The sequence below is a fragment of the Nothobranchius furzeri genome, chromosome 11 (genome assembly GCF_043380555.1).
Source record: "Nothobranchius furzeri strain GRZ-AD chromosome 11, NfurGRZ-RIMD1, whole genome shotgun sequence".
Taxonomy (NCBI): Eukaryota; Metazoa; Chordata; class Actinopteri; order Cyprinodontiformes; family Nothobranchiidae; genus Nothobranchius; species Nothobranchius furzeri.
The window spans coordinates 50,455,707-50,477,329 of NC_091751.1; the positions used below are offsets into that span (position 1 = coordinate 50,455,707).

Here is a 21,623-nt window from a genome sequence, read left to right on the forward strand (position 1 = left end):
CCCACACTCACGGAAAGTACCGTCCATGTGGAGACCTCACAGACTGGGATGTTACTTGAGGTGAATCGTAAGCTGGTCAATGTTCTAGCTGCGATACCGGTATTAGTGCGCAAAATGGATGTCATCTTGGAGAGGGTCACTGGATGGTGTGGAGATGTTTAAAACCTGAATTGGCTTCACTGAAGGACTTGAATGATCAGTTACAGACTTCAAGGCAGAGAGGAAAATTATCTCTGCCTGACCCAAACAAAGTCTTGTTATCCAAATCTGACGCCAAGGCAGCCTTGTGAATGCCAACAACAAACCCCCACGTAGGAATGCAGACAGATGCTGTGAAAACCCGACCTACCCCCACACCTTCGGATTGGTGGACTTCAGCCTGGCGAGGTCATCAACCTGCAGGTGTCAATGTGCTCTGCGCTCCTCCCAAGATCTCCCTCCCACCTGTGGCTACAGTGGCTGAGAGCCATAGGGCTGCTCTCGCTGGGGAAACAGGATCCCAGCCACCCCCCCCCCCCCCACCCCCTCCTCCTCCTCTCGGTGTCTCATGTTGTGAATTGTTGATGTTCGTGCTTATATGTTTGAGGCGTTTTTTTGTATAGTAAAGCTATGCCCTGCTGGGAGTAACTCTGGTATGCCTTTTTTCCCTCCCCCAATTTATCCTCATGTAATCCCCTTTTCATCTAATTAATGGTAGCGCGACTCTTGTTGCGAATGACCACAGTACCAATTCTTCTGTACTGAAACAATTGCCCCTCAGGGATGATTAATGTTTTTTTGAATTTGAATTGAATTATTGTTTTTTGAATGCTTGTAATTCCAACCAGACACAGAGACAGAGGTGAAAGAGAAAGGAAGAGACAAAAGGAAGGGGGAGGGTTCCACAAAAACAAACAACCAATGATGAACAAGAGTCTGCTTCTAGACCTGTAGCAGATGTATAGCAGCAAAAGAAGTACCAGGAGAGGGGAGGAGTCAAAGGCCCCACCTGACATATACAGTCATACACAAACACAGTCACACACTCCCTCCCTCATGCTCACACATACACATACAACCTAAGACTCACAAAAATGCACGCCAGCCACCCACTCATACTCCCCGTACACACCCTATTCACTCTGGTCCCGGTACTGCTGCACAAAGGGTACAACCGTCAACAGTTCCCAGAGTTAGACCCTTTCTGCTGGGGTGCTGATGAGCAGGCTCCCCCGCCCAACGCCGAGCAAAGTGACCCACCACCCAGACCCCAGCCAGACGGCCAGATCCCCCTCCTAGCCTCCAGCCCCGGGAAGCCAAGCAACAACAGAAGTATGCTAAGACCCCTAGTCACCCTCCGCCTGCTCCAATACAGTGTTGGTGCATGTTGATGAGGTGTATTCGTGGCGAGTGGGCAGTGCAGGCATCGTCTGGCCTATGCCAGCTGATGCCACCACATCACCCCTCTTCCCCCCACAACCATCTGTGTCTAAGTGCAGATAAAAATTGGAAGTGGGCACCGGCACCTGGGAAGAGGCTGAAAGATCCCCTTGCCAAATGCCATTGTATGTGCTTACTCCCAAGGCCCTAAGTGTGTGTTTGTGTGGAATGTCGTTGGTGGAAGTGTTTAATGTGCAAATAAAATTGGAAGGGAAGGCTGCCACAGGAATGCGGAACTGGGGTCCATACCTGCACCCCCTGACTTGTCCACCCCTCAAAGTGCTATGTGCATGTTTGTGTGATGATGTGAGAGAGCAGAAGGAGAAAAATGTGTGGGGATGGGGAGGAATGGCTGGTTGGCCTAAGCCCTCCAGGGAGCCAGCTCCCCTACTGGCCCCATTAGGCACCTCCATTGCCAAAATGCCACCCAGGGCATGGACCCCAGCCCATCAGGTTCTTCAATGTTGGGAGGAAATTGCTGACAATGTTCTATCACTCTGTGTTGGAGAGCGTTGTGTTCTTTGCAGCTGTGTGCTGGGGCAGTGGGGTGAAGATAGCTGATGCCAACCGGCTGAACAAGCTGATTAGAAGGGCTGGGTCTGTCCTGGGTGTTACACTGGAGAACCTGGAGGAGGTGTCTGAGAAGAGAATGCTAAAAAAGCTTCTCTCTATCATGGACAACCCCTCCCACCCCATGCACGCCCACATGATGGACCATCGAAGCACACGCAGCAAAAGACTCATTGCCCCGAAATGCAGAACTGACCGCCACAGGAAATCCTTTGTACCAGTGGCAATAGGATTGTTTAACTCTTCCTCACCCTGTAGGTGATTCTCCTAATACTGTTACCTAGGTTACTCTGTGCCCTCACTGACTGTGCAATATTACCCAAGAGTTCTGATTGTAAATATGTTTTTATCCCCCCATCATATCATATGCTGCTACAAACCCATATTCTATTACACAATACTTTAATCACTTTTGTGAATCGCCTGCACCGACGGCTTAATTACTTATTCACAAGGATGCAGTCATGTATTTAATTATCGAGATATGTGATTGTTTGTTTTGCACGATCCTACATGGTACTACTGTAGATCATTTTTTAATGTATATATTGTATATCATATTTCTATTTCACCTGTTCCTTTGTCTCTCTGACTGCTTTGAGCATGTACATGACACAAGAATTTCCCTCGGGATAAATAAAGTTGTCCTTATCTTATCTTATCTTATCTTATCTTATCTTATCTTATCTTATCTTGCCAGGGCCCAAAGAAGCAGCATTGCAGAGCTCCAAGGAGTTCAAGGGAACCAATGCAGCCCCAATGCAGCAGAATATCTACTCCCATCCCTGCATTTGCACAGTTTCCAGAATATATAAGACATAGGACATCCAGGTAAGGTTGGGTCCTCCCCCTCCTGGACATCCCCCTCCCCCGTGATGGACAGCAGAGGAGCCAAGGTCTATCCGAGGTCCCTGAGCCCGGGCCAGGCTCTGCAGCATGTTCCCGCCTTCTTCCCGGCAGCATACATGTCAGAACCCGACCCCCAAGGCCCCGCCCAGATCCCCACACGGGGCTGGCCAACCCCACACCCTGAGCCCCCAGGCCCCCACCCAGACCTACTCAGGGGCATTGCAGCCGTCAGGCAGCAACCCATGGCCACCGCCAAGACCTCCAAGGGGCCCTACTCACAACCGCCAGTAGTCCACCCCCCGAGGCAACCCAAGCACCTCCAGAGGGGGGCAGCAGCCCCCCATTCCCAGATGCCCCCAGTGAACCCACTCTCAGGGAACGTCCGGATACTCCAAACTCAGACCCTCCACCCCACCACCCACATCACCCCGCAGGACAATATCAATGAACCCCATCATCGCTATGTGATGGAACCGATCAAAGGAGCCCAAAGAGATTGACTTGAAGTGGAAGCAGAGGCTGTATCAAGTGCAATATAATCTAACAAAAATATTTCTATACTGGTTAATGCAAAAAGTATCTCTATTTTTCCAATTCATGAGGATAGTTTTCTTAGCGATGCATATGGCAGTCAGAACCACGTGAACCAAAGATGTTTCACTCGGGTCATTGTCCAGGTTTCCCAGCAAACAAAGAGAGGGGGAAGTTGGGATATGACATTTCAGACACTTTGATAGGTCTTCACATACTCTACCCCAAAATTCCTGGACATGTGGACAAGACCACAGTGCATGAATGTAATTGTCAGGAATGTTGTTTGTGCAGTGTGTACAGGTACCAGATGACACAAACCCCATCCTGAACATCCGATGACCTGTATAGTGTACTCTGTGTAGGAATTTGTTCTGAATTAATTGTAAATCGGGGTGTCTGATCATTTTAAAAGTTTTTAAACAAGTTTGGGACAAGACGTTCTGGTCATAGCTCACTGATAGATCCACCTCCCATTTTTCAACAGGGATTGCTATTCTATCATCTATTTTGGACAGTGTCTTATATACTTTAGACAGTAGTTTGGGGGGGTTGAGATTATAGAAGTCTAATACCCTTGGTGGTGTTTTTAATTCTACTTTATTGATCTTAAATTTTTGTTTAACTACAGATTTAATTTGGTGATATTGTACAAAGCTATTCTTATCTATTCCAAATTGGGAGACTATTCTGTTAAATGGGATGAAGTCCAGTCCTTCATATATGTGTTCCAGGTATAGGATTCCTTTGCTTTTCCAGTCCGGAAGTTTCATCATTTTGTTATTTTGCAAATATCAGGATTATTCCAGATAGGTGTGCGTCTGCACGGTATTAGTGAAGACTCTGTCAATTTTAGATACTTCCAACATGCTGCCAGAGAGGTGTTGTTATTAATACTTTTGAAGCCTTCATGTTTTCTTATGTTTGAGCTAATAAATATTAAGTCTGAAAGATCTATCGTATTGCAAAGTGTCTGTTCTATATCTAACCAGGACTCATCTAGTGGGTTATCTTGCAACCATCTTGGTATATATTGCAGCCTGTTGGCTAAGAAATAATGATAAAAGTTGGGCAAATCCAATTCTCCTCAATCTTTGGTCTTCTGAAGGTGTTTTTAAGCTAATTTGTGGAGGTTTATCCAGCCAAAGGAATTTAGTGATTGAGGAGTCCAGAGATCTAAACCAGTCAGCTGGTGGCTTGTTTGGGATCATTGAGAATAAGTAATCTATTCTGGGTAAGACCATCATTTAATTGTAGCAACCTTCCCCATGACTGATATTGGTAAGGATTTTCATCTTGCAAGATCATCTTCCACTTTCTTTAACAGTGGGATGTAGTTTAGTTTGGTTAGATCTGCCAACTTCCAAGAGACATCAATTAATAGGTATCTGATATTCCCTGACTCCAGTTGTCTATTAAGTAAATTGACAAAGGAGAAATTAATTGGTAGAACTGTGGATTTTAACCAGTTTATTGAGTAATCTGAAACTCTTGAAAAAGAGTTTATCAGTTCTATTGAATGGGAGAGAGGATTGAGAAATCTGGAGAAAGAGTAAAACATCATCTGCATAAAGACTGATCTTATGTTCCATTTTCTTACACTTTATGTCTTTAATACATGATGTTTGCCTAATTGCTGCTGCACTTCTTCAACAATGCTGTGAGTGAATAGGTCACACGTAAACTACATATATATGAAATTGGATCACCGCCATACTTTTATTTAGAAAATTACTAGGGGTTTTACACTGAAACCACATGTGATTTCCTGTATTGCCCTTTGTTAACTGTGGAAATTGACGCATCACAGAAGTGGCTCGAACAATTGAATTCGATCCCAACTTTTCAATTCAAATTCAAAGATAATTTATTAATCCCAGAGGGAAATTAGAGTTTCAGTACTCACAATTCTGAGATCGGACATACATACAGGCATAGACACATGACAAGAATTGGTGACTGTGGTCATTCGCAATCCAAGTCGCGCTACCTTAATAGAGATCAGAGGGGTTTCTATATGAGGATTGAGTCAGGTGGAGGGACAAAAAGGCACTTCAGAGTTACCCTCCACAGGGAGGGCAGCTTTGCTATGCAAAAAACACCTCAGACAGAAATGCAACAGACTTCAGACATTACACAACGTAAGTAAATGGCCTGTATTTGATATAGTGCTTTCGCGAGTCCTGGAACCCCTCAAGGCGCTTTACAACACAGTCATTCACCCATTCACACACACATTCACACATGAGCTACTATGTAGCCACAGCTGCCCTGGGGCGCACTGACAGAGGCGAGGCTGCCGAGCACTGGCGCCACCGGTCCCTCCGACCACCACCAGCAGGCATTGTGAGTTAAGTGCCTTGCCCAAGGACACAACGACAGCAACAGACTGAGCGGGGCTCGAACCTGCAACCTTCCCATTACGTGGCGAGCACTTAACTCCTGTGCCACCGTCGCCCCAAGTGTCCACTAGGTGCATGTAGAGTGATGAATTGTCCATTTCTGAACTAAAGGTCCTGCTCTATTTGCTCTGCCCAAGCAAAACCATAAGTTTCTGACACAAACATAATCTACAGGATATGGGCCAAGGCCACTCATGCTCTGTGCTCTTGTCTAAACTGTTGCTTCCTCGGACAGCACAAGAAAGAAGAAAGAAGACGAAGAACTCTATTAAATGATAATCAAATAACTTTGTTAGTCCAAATAATCATGTGAAGCTAATGTTCAATCAATCTGTGAAATGAGAATATTAATTACTTTCCATTCCATTTATTTGATAAAGCACATTTAAAAACAGCATGTGAGCTGACCAAAGTGCTGTACAGGGGTAAAAACATATAAGGTTAAACGAATAATATAAAAGAATAAAACAGCTAGAGCATAGCACAAAGAACCAAACAAGAGAAGTCAATAAAATCGGTAAAAGAACAGTGGAAATAAACCATCGATAAAATAGCCAGGCAGTAAAAGCAAGGGAATAAAAGTAAGTCTTTGAGTAAGACTTAAAAACCCCAATGGAGGAGGAGAGTCTGATATTCAGCGGGAGATCCAGTTCAGCAAGGGTTTCCTATTCAGCTTCCATTAATTTTATCACAAATTAAAGGATCTGTGTCATCAGTACAATGGCTTCAGACCAAAATAACTGTTTGGCTTCTCTCATTTTCCAGATGAAAAATGAAATACAAATGCAGATTTCGCAAATGATATTTTTCCAGATGAAAAATGACACACAGATGCAGCTTTCTGAAAGGAAACACATGCAGATGCAGCTTTTCAATATGCAACAGGAAGTCACAAAGGTCCAAGCTACTGGAAATGCCTCCCGTGTGGGAGGGGTTTTAACCCTGTGCTCTGCTGATTTGCCTCCAGACCGGACGGAAGCACAGCAACCGGCTGTACAGATTGGCACTTACCTACAGGAAAAACACAAAATGTCTTTTGCCCCATCCACACTGATAAGTTCCACCTCCACGGACGGTGGCCCGGCGCCCCCTGGTGTCGAGCCTGACGAACTACTGTTGGGACCTCTCCTGCCTTGTGGGAGGGGTGGTAAGCCCACGGTATCTGTGATATTGCAATAGGGCCATCCCTGCGACGCGCTTCTGAATACTGGTTCAGATTTCACAATTATGAGCAAGTCTCTTTTCGACCACATCTGCCTGGATGTAGGTGGAGGCGTACGACCTCCAAAACTGATCCCTTGTGCATTAACTGTCCGTGTCTTCTCTACTTCTACAGTGCTCTTGTCTTCCAAGTCTCTGCTCCAATTCACGATCGGTCCTCTGATTTTGACACACCCTGTGTACATCTGTGAGAGTGGTACCATGCCTTTGCTCATAGGCGTAGCTCTTTTGAAGCGTTTTGAAGCTTTTATCAGTCTTGGAAAAGGGGAACTGAGGGCAGGTGTTAGACAACCCCTGCTGTTCATTCTGCCTTCTGACCCCGACTCTCACTGCCTTGCGGTTGGTGACCCTGAGCATGGGGAAACTGCATGCTCACTGCCGAGCTAAGAGTCTCCATCAGAGATCCCCTCTGATGTTTTCTCTCAAATTGAACAGGTCGTTGACCAAGTAGATGCTCTTACTGTTGAGCGAGACAAGCTACGACTACTTTTGTTAAAATACAAAGACTCTTTCACTCGACTCCTTGGACTGTGGTCTAACCACTATCCATGAAGTCAGGATTCCAACACTGCCATACGCTGCGCCGACATTTGTGCATCAGTACAAGATTCCCATGGTGTCCCATGGACCAGTCCAGGAAATCATTGAAAGCCTCTTGGCAAAAGGGATCATCCGACTCTGTAACAGCATCTACTCAGCTCCCTTGTGGCCAGTAAAGAAACCTAATGGTAAGTGGCAACTGACCATTGACTACAGACAACTCAACAACCAGGTTCCCTTGTCTAGGTGGCCGATGGCCTGCTTGGAACAAGAACTCCCGAAAGCGAAAGATGCTAAATACTTCTCCACCCTTGACATTGCATCTGGATTCTGGACAATTCCTGACCATAAATCTGACCAATATAAACTAGCATTTTCCTTTGCTAACTGCCAGTACACCTTCACTCGGTGTCCCTTTGGTTACTCCAACTCACCAGCTGAGTTCAACATCTTCTTGGACAAAGCCTGCCCTGATGCTCGAGAGTGAGGTATCCTCATCTATGTTGACGACATTCTTGTTCGTAAGCATACCTTGGATGACCACCTGTCCGAGCTGGACCACGTCATGGGTCAACTCGCCGCTGCTGGTGCAAAGATTTCTCTCGCCAAAGGTCAGTGGTGGAGATCAAAGGTTCAGTTTGTTGGCCTCCTTGTGGGACCACAGGGAGTGCAGCCTCAACTTGGTAGAATTCAAGGTGTGGACACCATCACACCTCCTACGAATGTCTCAGAACTTTGGAGTTTTCTAGGTGTGTGCAACTACTTGCGCTAGTTCGTAGAACACTACGCTGAGATAGCGAGACCTCTGACTAACCTACTGAAGAAGGGTGTGCCTTTCAAGTGGAATGAGGAGCAGCAACAGGCCATGGATGATCTGAAGGCCGCGTTATGCTCAGCTCCGTGCTTGGCGCTCCCCGATTGTGACAAGGAGTTCCACTTTGTGGTCGGTTTTTCATCTCACTGTTTGAGTGCCAGTCTCTACCAAGTATATGACTGTGACAGGCGTGTCGTAGCCTATGCTAGTAAGCTCTTGTCCGGTCCTGAGTTAAAGTACACTGGCTGTGAAAAGCTTTTCTTTCCACCATGTGGGTGGTTAAACACTTTTCTAGTTACATCGGTGGACAGAAAATCATCATTGAAACTCAGCATCAGCCAGTGACCTTCCTTAACAGTCAGCGCCTCAGAGAAGGTGTGGTGACCAACGTGCGCATCACGTCATGGCTGCTGGCTCTTCAAAGCTTCGACATTGAAGTACGCTATGCCCAGAACCGCCATAGCCCTCTTGGCATTGGTTTGGCTATGTGCCAACACTGCTCGGACGACGCCGTCACGTCAGTCCTGCCAGCTAGCCCTCCTCAGACTCTTCTAAACCCCAACCACCACTACTTCGACCAGTCTCTCTGTGTGGACTTGCCGACTGTGGACATCGATGGCAGTTATTTTCAACATGGTGATGCGCCTAGGTTGCACGTTGACCAGAAGGACTCCCAGTGTTACTGGTTGGGTCCTAAGACCTCACAGTTTGCAGAAGTGGCTGGGATCTTGATAGTACTACAACTTGCTGTGGACGGTGGAGTCCGTGAGCTGGTGATTTGCACCAACTCGGACTACACGCGCCTCAGTTTCATTTGTCATCTACCCTCTTGGAAGACTAACGGGTTCCTGACCTCAAACCGGAAGCCCGTTAAACATCAGGACCTCTTCATGGCTTGTGATGCCCTAGCGATGTCACATGACATGCACATCTATTGGCGTAAAGTCAAAGGACATTCTCGTGCACCCAGAACTGATAAGGATCTGAACGACCTTGCAGACTCTCTTGCCAAACAAGGTGCGGCCGATGGTACCCCATGGGTCTTCAATCCCTTGTGGCTCCCTGAGGATGTGTCTTGTCGGTCTGACCCACCCCGTGTGTGTGTCGTGACTCGAGCTCAGGCCGCTAACGCGTCCACCTCCAAACCATCCGAGAGTGTTGTGTCCGTTCAACCTGTCTTTTCTGGTAACGATCTTGTCAGTCTTCAGTCCCAGGACCCTGCTGTAAGCAGGATGATCCTGTACCTTTCTGATCCTACAACTCATCTGCCTTCTTCCATCGAGCTTGAATCCGTTCCTGAGCTCCGTGCTCTCTTTCATGTTCGTGTCATGCTGAGAATGGTTGAAGGGTTGCTGATGCATGCCTCCAAGCCTCCTTTGCCACCTGTCCTTGTGGCGCCACAGTCACTAATGGGGGGCATGATCACGCAAGCTCATGTCTCTCCCTCCGCTGGACACAAAGGTGTCAAGGCCACGTTCGGTGCCCTGAGCCAGTTAGCCGGGGATGCTTCGCAATGTCTCAGACTACATCCAGCGTTGTTTGGTTTGTTGTCAGTTTCAGCCATCCAACCCCGCACACAGAGCTACCCTACAGTGGCGTGCCGCTTCAGGGACGCATCTGAAAATTGCTGTGCCGCAGCTGGTTTGAATCCCCCCATAGACTCCAATGGATTCCGCGCGGCTGATGCCTCCAGTGTGCAGTAGGTTTAAGTGTAAAGAGTTGGTCCAGTGTTCCATGGCCAGGACAAAAAACCAGATTGTTCCTCCTGAATCCAAGGTTCGACTCTCCGACGGACCCTCCTCTCCAGAAACCCTGAATAGACCTTACAAGGGAGGCTCAGGAGTGTGCTCCCCTGTAATTGGAACGCAACCTGTGGTCCCCTTTTAAAATAAGGTGACCACCACTCCTGTCAATCCATTAGAACTGCCCCTGATGTCCATAACATATTGCTGAGCCACGTCAACCAACACAGCCCCACAACATCCAGGGCCTTAAGGAACTCCTGCCTGATCTCATCCACCCTTGAGGCCTTGCCACTGAGGAGCTTTTTGACCATCTCAGTGACCTTGGCACCAGAGATTGATTAGAAATGTAAGAAAGAAAAATAACAGCATTTTGTGTCTTTGTCACTGTAGAAAACTTCATAAATTAAAAGCAAGAAGTTATTTTATATAAAAATAAATAATCATGACAAAAACAAATGTGTCAGAATCCATTTAAAACTAAAAAAGCTTCAGAGATCCTGGAGGAATATGGCTCAAAATATTTCCAAGAATCTTAGACGTAAGGCATGCGAGGGATGACTCAAGACTTTTGCACTGCACCTATTAACATATTTAACGTCCTAATCTATTCAACAGATTATACAGTGGTAAGTGGCTTATACATCTATTGATTTATTCAGCCAATTATTGTGCACTCATCTGTAAAAGGTCACAGCTGAACAGATATGACTAAGATATTTGTGAGCCGTCATGAAGCAGCTGACAGGGAAGGAACATCTCCACACAGCAGCTGTGTGTACAGATACACGATAAATAAATGTATGCTGCATGTTTTAGTTAACATTCCACATGAGACATAACCAGGGACACATCCGAGTTCCGAGCCAACTGAGTACAGCTCTACTTGTTCAACAGAAATGTGCACTGTTGTTTTTATTATTTTATTTGCCAGTAACAGCTTTTAATTATGAAGCAATCCTACTCTTCATTTTGTTTGCAGTTGTAGTTTCCATATGGATTGCGTTTGGTGCATTTCTCTCTAGAAACAATACTCTGGCAGCATAATTATCATCCTTAGGGGACATTGTTGTCTCACACTGCAGGAATTAGAGCCAAAATCTTTGAGAACAATAACGCAGCGCTTCTGTCCCGTTCATCAATATAATGTGCACCAGCGGAGGAGTCTGCATAGTATTTGTCAACTTAAAGCAACACAAAATCGTTTTTAACACTTTAAGCTATTGCTTTTAAACTGGTTTCAGTGGTTGTTGAGCCAGAAACTTGAGCAACTTCACATTAGTCGGCACTATTTAGCCATCTGGTGACCAGAAACTTCACTTAAAGACCAAGTTCACTGGCTGTTATTTTTTAAATATGATCGGTCACTTTGAGATCAAAATGCAGGCTAAATGTGAAAATGGTCCTCTGACCCCATTTCCTGCATTAGCAGCCGTTAAACAGTAGACGGGGAAACGCTCAGATTAGTAGAGCCACTCAGATCTACATCACACTGAAAATTGGCATTCATTGACTCACCCATCTTGGTTCACGACAGGGAATGCTGTTGTTAGCATCCAGAGAGCAGAGTGCATCTTGGATAGTAGAAGCTAACCATTGGCATTAGCAACTCCACAACACAGCAGAACTCTTTCAGGCTTGTGTTATTTGTGGAGATAAAACATAAGCGCTGCAAAGCCAGCGTTGTCAGTGGTAGAGTCATGTTGCTGTTAACCAATCAGAGGGGAGATGTACAAATAAATATCAGCAAAGCCTGTGGTGTTCTGCCCCCCTATGCTCCAGCTAACTTCTACCTCCTGAATCAGGAACACCAAAGCTTTTTTCCCCCCACAGATCTCACAAGGCATTCATTCATACAAGAGACCACAGAAAATTTATTGAAAAAAATTAATAAATTAACAGTGAACCTGGGATTTAACAGCTTTATGGGAAGGCTCTACTTTACAGCAACAGCTGTTTGCTATGCCGGTATTAGCTAATACACTTGCTGCTCGATCAAAGTACAAGAAGTAAGAGAAGCTTGCTTTTTTTGTTGGCATCGGCGGAACCTGGGAGTAAAAGTCCGAAAGTTATGTGTTTGGAGGTGAAGCATCGCCGTGGCCTACGCTAGTTAGAGCTAAATGAGTCAGGGACAGCAGTAGCTCAGGAAGTAGAGCGGGTTGTCCAGTAATTGGAAGGTTGCAGGTTCAATCCTGCCTCCGACCAGAGAATGCTGCTGTTGTGTCCTTGGGCAAGACACTTGGGTTGAAGGGACCGGTGGCGCTCATCGCCACCAGTGTGTGAATGTGTGTGTGAGTGATTGTGTTGTGAAGCATCTTGGGTGGTTTGTAGAACCTTCAGAAAGCACTATAAAAGTATACCATAAAGGAGGCTACTAAATCACGAACAGATGGTGGCCTGGCTTTTTTGCTACTGGACTTGTAAGTAATAAAGTTTTTTCCAACAGTGTGGATCTTTTTATTCTGTGGCTTATTTATTAACAATTGCCTTGTGTTAGCATTAGTGCTAGCAACAGCAGACTGTGACAGGGTTGTTTATGAATGTTGTAATTCTGATTTCAACCAGTAGTAGGATGAAGCTGAACACTTACTAAATGTTACTTTAATAGAAATAGCTTTGCATTTGTTCGTGTGAAGCACAGCTCACCTTTGAAGCAGCATCAAAGCACACAAACCCCATGCTGAAGTCAACTGTGAGTCCCATTAGGTGGCTCTCCATGATGCAGGCATACGTTTTGCACTGCAGAATAAAAATAAAAAATAAAAAATGAGACAGCGTTCACAAATCTTACATCATTAAAAGTTACCCATCTGCAGCAGCTCAGACCTGGATCCTCTCCACCTCCAGAAATGTGGCCATCTGAAAAGCCTTTTCCCAAATCAGCAGCTCGCACTCCAGCTCCACGCTGAAGAACATGTCCTCCCCGGTCTCGGTCTGAACGCTGAAGCAGTGCCGCCTTTTGTCCAGAAGATCGCTGTCCTAAGATAACACAGAACAGCAATCCTGATGTGTGCCATCGATACCTTGCAGGTTTCTGTGACCTAAATTGCAACACAAGGTCAGACTTTCTGATTGCATTTGCAAATCTTTACAAATCAAGTTCACAAAAAGGAAGTTTTTAGAAAATTGAAAGCAGATGAAGTCTCATTATCAAAATCAAAGTGACCTTGAACCCACAGAGAATAAGAACGAGCAGCAGCGAGTCCCTCAGTGGGAAAGCAGAAATGTACTGTCATGCTAATGTACTGTATAAGTGAGTCATATATCAGTGCATTCGAATGATTCTTGTTGCTACTTTAAATTCTCTCAGAGTTTCCAGCATAAGATACGCTTCCCTAAATGCTCGGGGAATTGGATGCAAAAAAGAAAAAATGAATAAAAAAGACTCAGATACCTTTAAAATCTTGCACATTATTTCATACACAGTAAAGCTTTTCTCCGCTCTGGTCCAGTCCCATGTTGTCACCTGAAAATGTCACATAAATTCATGTTTGATTTGAGGAAAGTCTCTGAGGAAAGAGAAGCAACGGTGCTGATAACATTCATTTTTGAACAAAGAGGCTTATGTGGGAAAACTTTGGAATAAAATCACTCAAATTAGGAAACCCAATTCATTTACTGACTTCATTATAAGTGTTCTGCCATGTGACGGGAAATATTCATCACACAGATAACTAGTTTGGAGTAATGAAGAAACTGATCTTGATGTGCAGGCTTTTTTGTTCCTCCATCCACTCTCATTAGCATATCCCATCTACATTAGCTCATTTGCACAGAGCGGGCAATTTCTGTTATCTATCAATCTCTTCCCATCTGCAGTAGCATTGACAGCTTATCCCTCTCGTCATAACAGCCCAAATGGCGGGCGGAATGTAAACACATTAAATGATCAGCATCAATCAAGAGGAAGATCAATGCACCACAAACGATTATGAGTGAGCTGCTTCCGACTTCTTATTTGTTCTCTCAACACAACATTAGCACTGAGTGAAGCATCCCCACAGAGCAGAATCGCAGGGGTTTGATGTCAAGTACAAAGTTCACATGAGACAGAGTAGAAGGCGTGAAGACTTACAGGAGGTGCTGTGAACTTGAAGAGCGAGGAACCTCTCAGAGCGAGGAACTTTGGTGAGTACATCCGGTCCTGGACAGAGTCCTGCTCCTTCTCGTCCACCCAGCCCATGTACATAATCTACCGACGAAACACACAAAGGACAAGGCAGATGTCAGCTTCTTCTGTATAGTCTTGTTTTACTTTGAAAGCAAAATTACTTCAGATCTCTTGCAATACAAACTCTTGCTAATTCCCACCAGCATATTTAAATCTAAAAATTACATATTTTTGTTTATTGCATTTGATCACAAGGTATCAAAGACTGTTTTTGCATAATATTGTGTCACATAACAAGGGTTGAAGATGACAAAGTCAGAAAGCAAGCAGAAATGCTGATTTCTGAAAGGTGCACATAGTAAGATTGACATCTTGTGGTCAAATTTTGAGTCCATGTATAAAAAGTGGTTGCCAGTTACGGATCAGCGTCAGAAGATTCTAGATTACGAGCAAAGACGAGTCAAACACAGTATGTCTATAAGTAGATAAATACATGTCAGTGTATTGAGTTGTTGGAAATTGAAAACTTAGCTTGAGATTTTCTAAAGCCGACTAGTCTGTCCTAAATTGATTGACTCTGGAACCAGGAAGTATGGAGATGGTACAGATTATAAACAAAGGCCCTGTCAATACTCGCACTTCCACCCTTACGCATTCCCATTGCGTAGGGTGTCCCAATTCTCCAGAGTGAACCTTGGCCCCGCCCCTTTGAGCACCCTTGCTCAGCACTTTGAGCAGACTTAAGCAAAGGGTATTGCCAAAAGTAAGACCAATGCCTCAGCTTAAGGTTATAAAAAGGTTTAAACCAATAAAGTGTGTATTTCACATATATGACTTTTGCAGTTAAATAATCTGAATAATAGGTTTGGAAAATTTGAATGAAAAATTTGTAAAACTCAAAAAAACTGTTGACAGCAGCACATAATTTCAACCACAAACCATACAATATGAATCTTATAATGCAATTTAATAGGGAAGTTGCATTTTTAATATAATTTCACGCAACAGAGACACAACACAGTGGTGCAGCTTGATGATGCAGTCCTCACTGTTCCAAGTCTGCAATTACTTGCAAACTTATTTACGACATAATCAAAACCTGGCAACCCCCCCAGTGGACTGAGAAGGAAACCTGCAAGAAGCTTTTATATATGGCTGTGTCTTGTTGGGCAAATGCTAAATTCTGGCATGTTTTTATCACAATTCAGTCACAAAAATACTCCTAAATGATGCTTTATTTGTTCAAAATTTCTCCTCACTTTACTCGCAATTTAGACATCATTCATTCCCAAAGTGTTTCACATTTCTTAGAGCTTTGGACACAAAAAAAGTAGCTCTGACAGGTTTGAGAGAAGTTCCAAGTGTGGACATTATAGTGTTCTGAAAAGATTGACACAGAGATCACAGCACATTATATCTCATACAAACTGAGCAGATCAAATATTCTCAGTATTGTTTCTGTGGTCAGAAACATCTTTACAGCAATCTGTTTTTAAATGTATTTATTTTCCATGCTGTGAATGTCACCTTAGTCTCCTTGTAATGAGTCTATCCCAAAAAAGGGTCAGCACATCAGTCAAAAAGTGAAACTCTTCAGTAATCCAATGCAGTAAAAACATATTTAATTTTTTTCTTAATTATCCAATTTTGTCCCAAATTATCCAGGAAAATTACAGTTAACTTTTGCTTTCTTAAAGAGAACAAAAGTCCACTTTACAAAGACAAAATGATCATTTTAACTGACAGCAGAAGAAAAACAAGCATTATTGGGTCAACAAAATAAAGTGAGATGGTATTTACAAGTTAGTTTTACGCAGCTTGGACTTCAGACAGATTTATTCTTCAAATGTATGTTTTTCTTCTTAACTCATGCAGGCATCTCTAATTTAAGAGATTATCTGGACGTGAGTGTTTCCACCTTTTATCCTTGCTGCAGCTTCTATGTTTCACATCTAATATATGCAACATTTTCTTTCCAAAACATGACAAATTATTTATTTTTTCTAAACTGAACAGTTTTTATGATTTATGGCTTGTTGAAAAGAAATTGTCAAAACAGTTTAACTTTGAACTCTGGCAAGTCTGACTATTCATTATTGCCTTTTTGAACTTCCTTTATGCATTTTAGAGTGCGTGCAACTCTGAAAAAATGAAAAAACACTTACAGATAAATATTGATAATGCAACCCTGAGAGTACAAATGCTTGCTCGCATTTAATTGCATCTGCTAAAACATTCTGCACCAGTCAATTCATTGGCTAGTTCCTTGTTAACACAGATCTCAAAAAGAACTTCTGGTGTTTTAAACCTCATCATCCTCACTTGTTTGCACACCAATCACGATGTTCTTTTTGTATTTTCTGCATCCTGAAGTTGTTGTTTTGTCTCATGAGTCTCAGTGTGATTCCCTTCAACTGGCTGTCACTGCTCCAGTCTGAATTAGTCCTGGAGACTGCCGTTGTTTATTTGCAGCTCCTGAAGGAGCTAAAACTCCCCAAACTCTAAGGATAATGTGAACCCACACCCTCTTAGCTGCTACTTGTCTCTTCATCCTCCTCCTCCTCCTCCATGTCCTCCTCCTAGACGGTAAATGTAATGCCAGGGCTTTCATCTGACAGCTTGACAGATGCATTCAAGTCTGCAGCTGGGAAAAACTAGCTCCATCCAGGATGTCTTTTTGGTCTCCCAGCAACCAGCCACCAAACTCGGGCGCCCGTCTTCCCAGCTCTGACCCCGACACCCACAGAGAGTAGTGCATTAGATCAGCATGATATTTCCATAAGATCCAGATATGCAAGTTAATATATTTATAACAAGCTGAGTCTGTAAAAAAAAATATTCTAAAGCCAAAATGAGTTATTTGTTTCAAAGCTGCACAAAAACAGCAAGACGCAAATTTCATTGTACACACACACACAGAGAGAGAGAGAGAGAGAGAGAGAGAGAGAGAGAGAGAGAGAGAGAGAGAGAGAGAGAGAGAGAGAGAGAGAGAGAGGCCACTTTATTGGATGCATCTGTTAAAACTGCTCTTTAAAGCAAATTACTAACTAGCCAATGGTGGCAACATTTAGGCATGTTGATATGGCCAATATGATTCGCTGCAGTTCAAACCGAGCTACAGAATGAGAGAGAAAGGTGATTTAAGTGACTTTGAACGTGGCATGGTTGTTGATGACAGACAGGCTGGTCTGAGTATTTCAGAAACTGATGATCTGGGATTGTCACACACAACCATCTCTAGGGTTTACAGAGAATGGTCAGAGAAAGGAAAACATCATTGTGCGGCAGTTAGGGTTGGGCATCGTTTCACTTTGAACGATTCTGATTCCAATTCCTCGTTTCGATTCCGGTTCCTATCGATTGCTGATTCTGATTATTTCAAGACATGACATGTTTTACATGAGACAGCTAACCACAGGTCCTACTTGATGAAATAATCTTAACTTCATCATGAATTTTAATTCTATGAACAATAATGTCACCTTCATTTAGACAAAAACATGTTTTGGAGAAAAAAAGACTTGCAGCACAATCAGCATGTTTGTTTCTGACCACAACCAAAGTCTGGAAGAAGCCTCTGGGATGAGAGGCTAAATGTCTCCAACATATCCAGAAACGTCCAGCTGTTTTCAGCTAAAACTCTCAGGATGATCATGTCCAGGATGACTGAGAACTACACCTCCATGCTTCAGCAGCATTCAGTCAGAACAGAAAGTGAAACTTAAAAGTAGCTGCTGTCAGTAACAACCTAACAGATTTTAAACATTAAAACTCTCAACCGAAATGTGTTTTTTTTTATTTGTTTATTCATTTAGGAGACGCTTTTATCCAAAGCGACTTACAATTTATAACCTATAGGGCATGTTGTGATCTGTGGGAGAAACCCGGAGTACCCGGAGGAAACCCACGCGTGCATGGGGAGAACACGCAACTCCATGCAGAAATGCTGCAGCCGAGCCGAGTTTCGAACCTGCAACCTTTGTGCTGTGAGGTAACAGTGCTAACCACTGCACCACCATGCAGCCCACCATGCAGAAATAGTTCAAAAAGGAAATTAAAATGTTTACAGCTTTGTGTGTGATTTATTATTATTATAATTATTTATTGTGGCAGAAGCTGGTGTGGTCCGCCACAGAGAAGCTTCTCTAGCATGATGACTTTAATTATTCTACAGGTTATTGTTCAGCCTTCTGACGCTCACGTGTCTGACTGCTGGCGCTCCGTGTGCATTTTTCTATCTGTAGTGAGACAAACTCACCTCACACCATCCAGAGTTTGTTCTTTAAAGCTTCTATAAAATCCACCATGTTGACATCTTTTAACAAGTTTCCTCTACGCTGCAGGAGTTAAAGTTTACATTACTCACTAAAAGTTCGGCAGACGCGTTTGTTTAGATTTGGCCGCTGCGCGCCGGTTGGGGGGAGGGGGTACTCGGTGCTGCAGACAGACAGCTGGTGTGATCAGCTCTGAAAAGCTTTGATCACAATTTGCAGATGACGTTTAATTTTCATGAGATCGGCTGCGGACTCCTCTTCCATCGGCACACTAGGAATCGAAACTAGGAATCGAAATAAAAAACATTGAGCGATTCCGGGAAAAATGAACGGTTGGAACCGGTTCCAATCGATGCTCGATTCTCGATGCCCAACCCTAGGCCAGTGCTGTGGGTGAAAATGCCTTGTTTGATGACAGAGGTCAGAGGGGAATGGCCAGACTGGTTCGAGCTGATAGGAAGGTAAAATTAACTCAAATATCCATTCGTTACAACCAAGGTATGCAGAAGAGCATCTCTGAATGCTCAACACATTGAATCTTGAGGCAGATGGGCTACAGCAGCAGAAGGCTAAACCCTAACCGTACCCCCCACTCTGGGTGCCACTCCTGTCAGCTAAGAACAAGAAACAGATGCTACAATTCACACAGGCTCACTGAAGTTGGACAATAGAAGATTGGAAAAATGTTGCCTGGTCTGATGAGTCTGGATCTCTACTGCAACCTTTGGATGGTAGGGCAGACTTTGGCATCAGCAACACGAAAGCATGGATCCATCTTGCCTTGCATCAACAGTTCAGGATGCTGGTGGTGGTGTAATGGTGTGGGGGACATTATCTTGGTGCACTTTGGGCCCCTAAGTACTAACTGATCATTGTTGCAACACAACGCGAAGCCAGACAAGAACCCACTAGAGGTTGGCTGCAGTACAGAGAGTTCTGCTGTTGTGCCATTTATCATTTGTCATTTAATAGTTTTAAGCCCCCCCTCCTCCATGTAAACAAACTGGATGACTTAAAAAACACACCTTAGATTTCTGGATTATATTTTTTAAATCTAACTCTGATTAACTGCTGTGATAGTTTAAATATTTAGTACTTGAATGTGAAAATACATCTGTACAGACTTCTTTATCAGGACATAAATGATTTTGTTCAGTTTTTTTCTGCTGAGCTAAAATTAGACCAACACAAAAAAGTCAAATGCTCTGATCTTTAAAGACTGATTGCAGCTGTTCACTCTCAAGGTTTTCTTGATGGATTTGTAAAACGCGTGAAAGACTCAGGAGCAGCCATTTAATTCCTACAAAAATTTGTCCTGTGAATTCATGCATTTTATTTATTTATTCACCCCTTTTTTTAGCCAGAGTTTTGAGTAATTAAGAAATAGACTTTCCTGCATCTTTAATTTGCTCCATTTAGACTGAAGGGTGACATGACGAGTTAACTGACTGAAGGCACTTACGTTGTTTTTCTGATCGTCTCTCAGAGGACGGACTTAAATGATGCAAGCACTTTCCATGTGTTGTAATAGCTGGAAATACATGGAACTGTGTCCTTTTACTGACTTTGAAGATCAACTTAGATTTACCCTTTTTATTTTTTGGAGGAGAACACTAATTAAATTAAAGCAAAAGGAAGGGGAGTGGAAGATAAAGAAAGCATCTTACCTGCTGGTTAACGGGGAAGTTCCTGTTAATCTTCTTCACCTGTTAAGTTTAACAAGAGAATCAGCAACTTGTTTAATCATCTCTTATTAAAATCAGACATCATTTGAAAAAGTAACTGTGTTTACATGAGCCTGCAAACGACACATAAGCATAAATTACAGTCTAACACAGAAACGAAGCTGGACTGTTGGAGCCGCTTCATTTATTCTGAGCATGTACATTTCAAAATAAGAGAGTCATTCCCACAAGGACATGAGGCTCTTCCTTAAAAAAATAATTTAAAAGAAAATCAATTTTCTTGGTAGTAATAAAAGCAGCAGAACAACCGAGAGAGCAGTCAGGCTTCAAATTAAAGCATTCTGCTAAGATCACAGGTATCACTTGCACCTAATCCACACCACGCCATCGATATTACTTCCTTTTCAGAGCGCCAAATTGAGACGTCCGTTCCCGACACTGCGATGTTGTGAAATATCGTTGAAGTTTAGGACCACAGAGAGGAAACCCGATGTTTTTATTTCAGCAGAGAAAACTGTGAAGGCAAAAGCCAGATAACTGTCAGAATGTGAGCTGGGTGTGAATCTGGGAGCTGTGGCAAGAGCTCACACACTGCTGTGGCCTGTTTAGACTGCAGGTTTTGTGCCGTTTTAACACAAATCAGGAGAGGCTCACGCAGGTGCAGGTTCACACTTCCAGAATACATTATCCACCTTTCACTGCTTCTAAAAATACAAACAGGATAACGTCGACCTGAGGGCTCAGCTCTCTGCTAGTAAACTCTGCAAGGTTGAAACTACTTTACAAGAAACTCAACCAATATTTTTTTTATTAATTAGTAAGATTAAATTATTGAAGAAATCCCCTAAAACACAGTGAAACACTTTGCATCAACCTTGATAGGAATGCACAGATTTGTGTACTCAATTGTATATTTTCAGGCTAAAACTTCTTGTCCAAGAAGCATTGAAGTGGTTTCTGTCCTACATCCAAGTCTGATGCAGGTGATGATATGAGCATCCAGATCCCCAGGGTAAACATGTTTACTCAGAGATCCTAGGATTAAAACATAAGTGACTTGGACAAGCCTCCTGAATATTTAACGCCCCTCAAAACTCTCAGCTTCTTTGAAATGTGACTAGAAACTCTAATATTTACCCTAAATTGACATTTAAATGCAAAATTATGTATAATTTTGCTGTAAAATAATTATTTATTGTTTTTATTTAAAAAATGTTGATTTTCTATCATTTAAAAGCATCTTATTTATTTATTTAAATCAAAGAATTTGACTTGTTGTGTGAAACAAGCCCATACAAATACAATTTCCTTGAATTGTACAAGCTTTGTCAACATCACTAAAATAGAAAATGTATACAGAATTTTACAACAGAAAGTCACATCTTTAACAAGTTAAAAGATAAATGCATAGTTAAGTTAACATTTGTGGAAAAAAGTCAGTCTCTTTATACCCAGAAGTCAGAAA

The 21,623-nt window shown here is 43.2% G+C and overlaps 1 protein-coding gene across 2 annotated transcripts in view; it reads right to left on the reverse strand.

The window, feature by feature from the left end:
• The window catches only part of sntg1 (syntrophin, gamma 1), an 82,953-nt gene that overhangs the window by 24,016 nt on the left and 37,314 nt on the right, over positions 1–21,623 (reverse strand). For both annotated transcript variants that reach the window (XM_015956737.3, XM_015956736.3), the window contains 5 exons: positions 20,141–20,179; positions 14,164–14,280; positions 13,483–13,554; positions 12,915–13,067; positions 12,735–12,827 (listed from right to left, as the gene is read on the reverse strand). In XM_015956737.3, the coding sequence (XP_015812223.3) occupies positions 12,735–12,827; positions 12,915–13,067; positions 13,483–13,554; positions 14,164–14,280; positions 20,141–20,179 (474 nt within the window). The remainder of the gene's footprint in view (positions 1–12,734; positions 12,828–12,914; positions 13,068–13,482; positions 13,555–14,163; positions 14,281–20,140; positions 20,180–21,623) is intronic.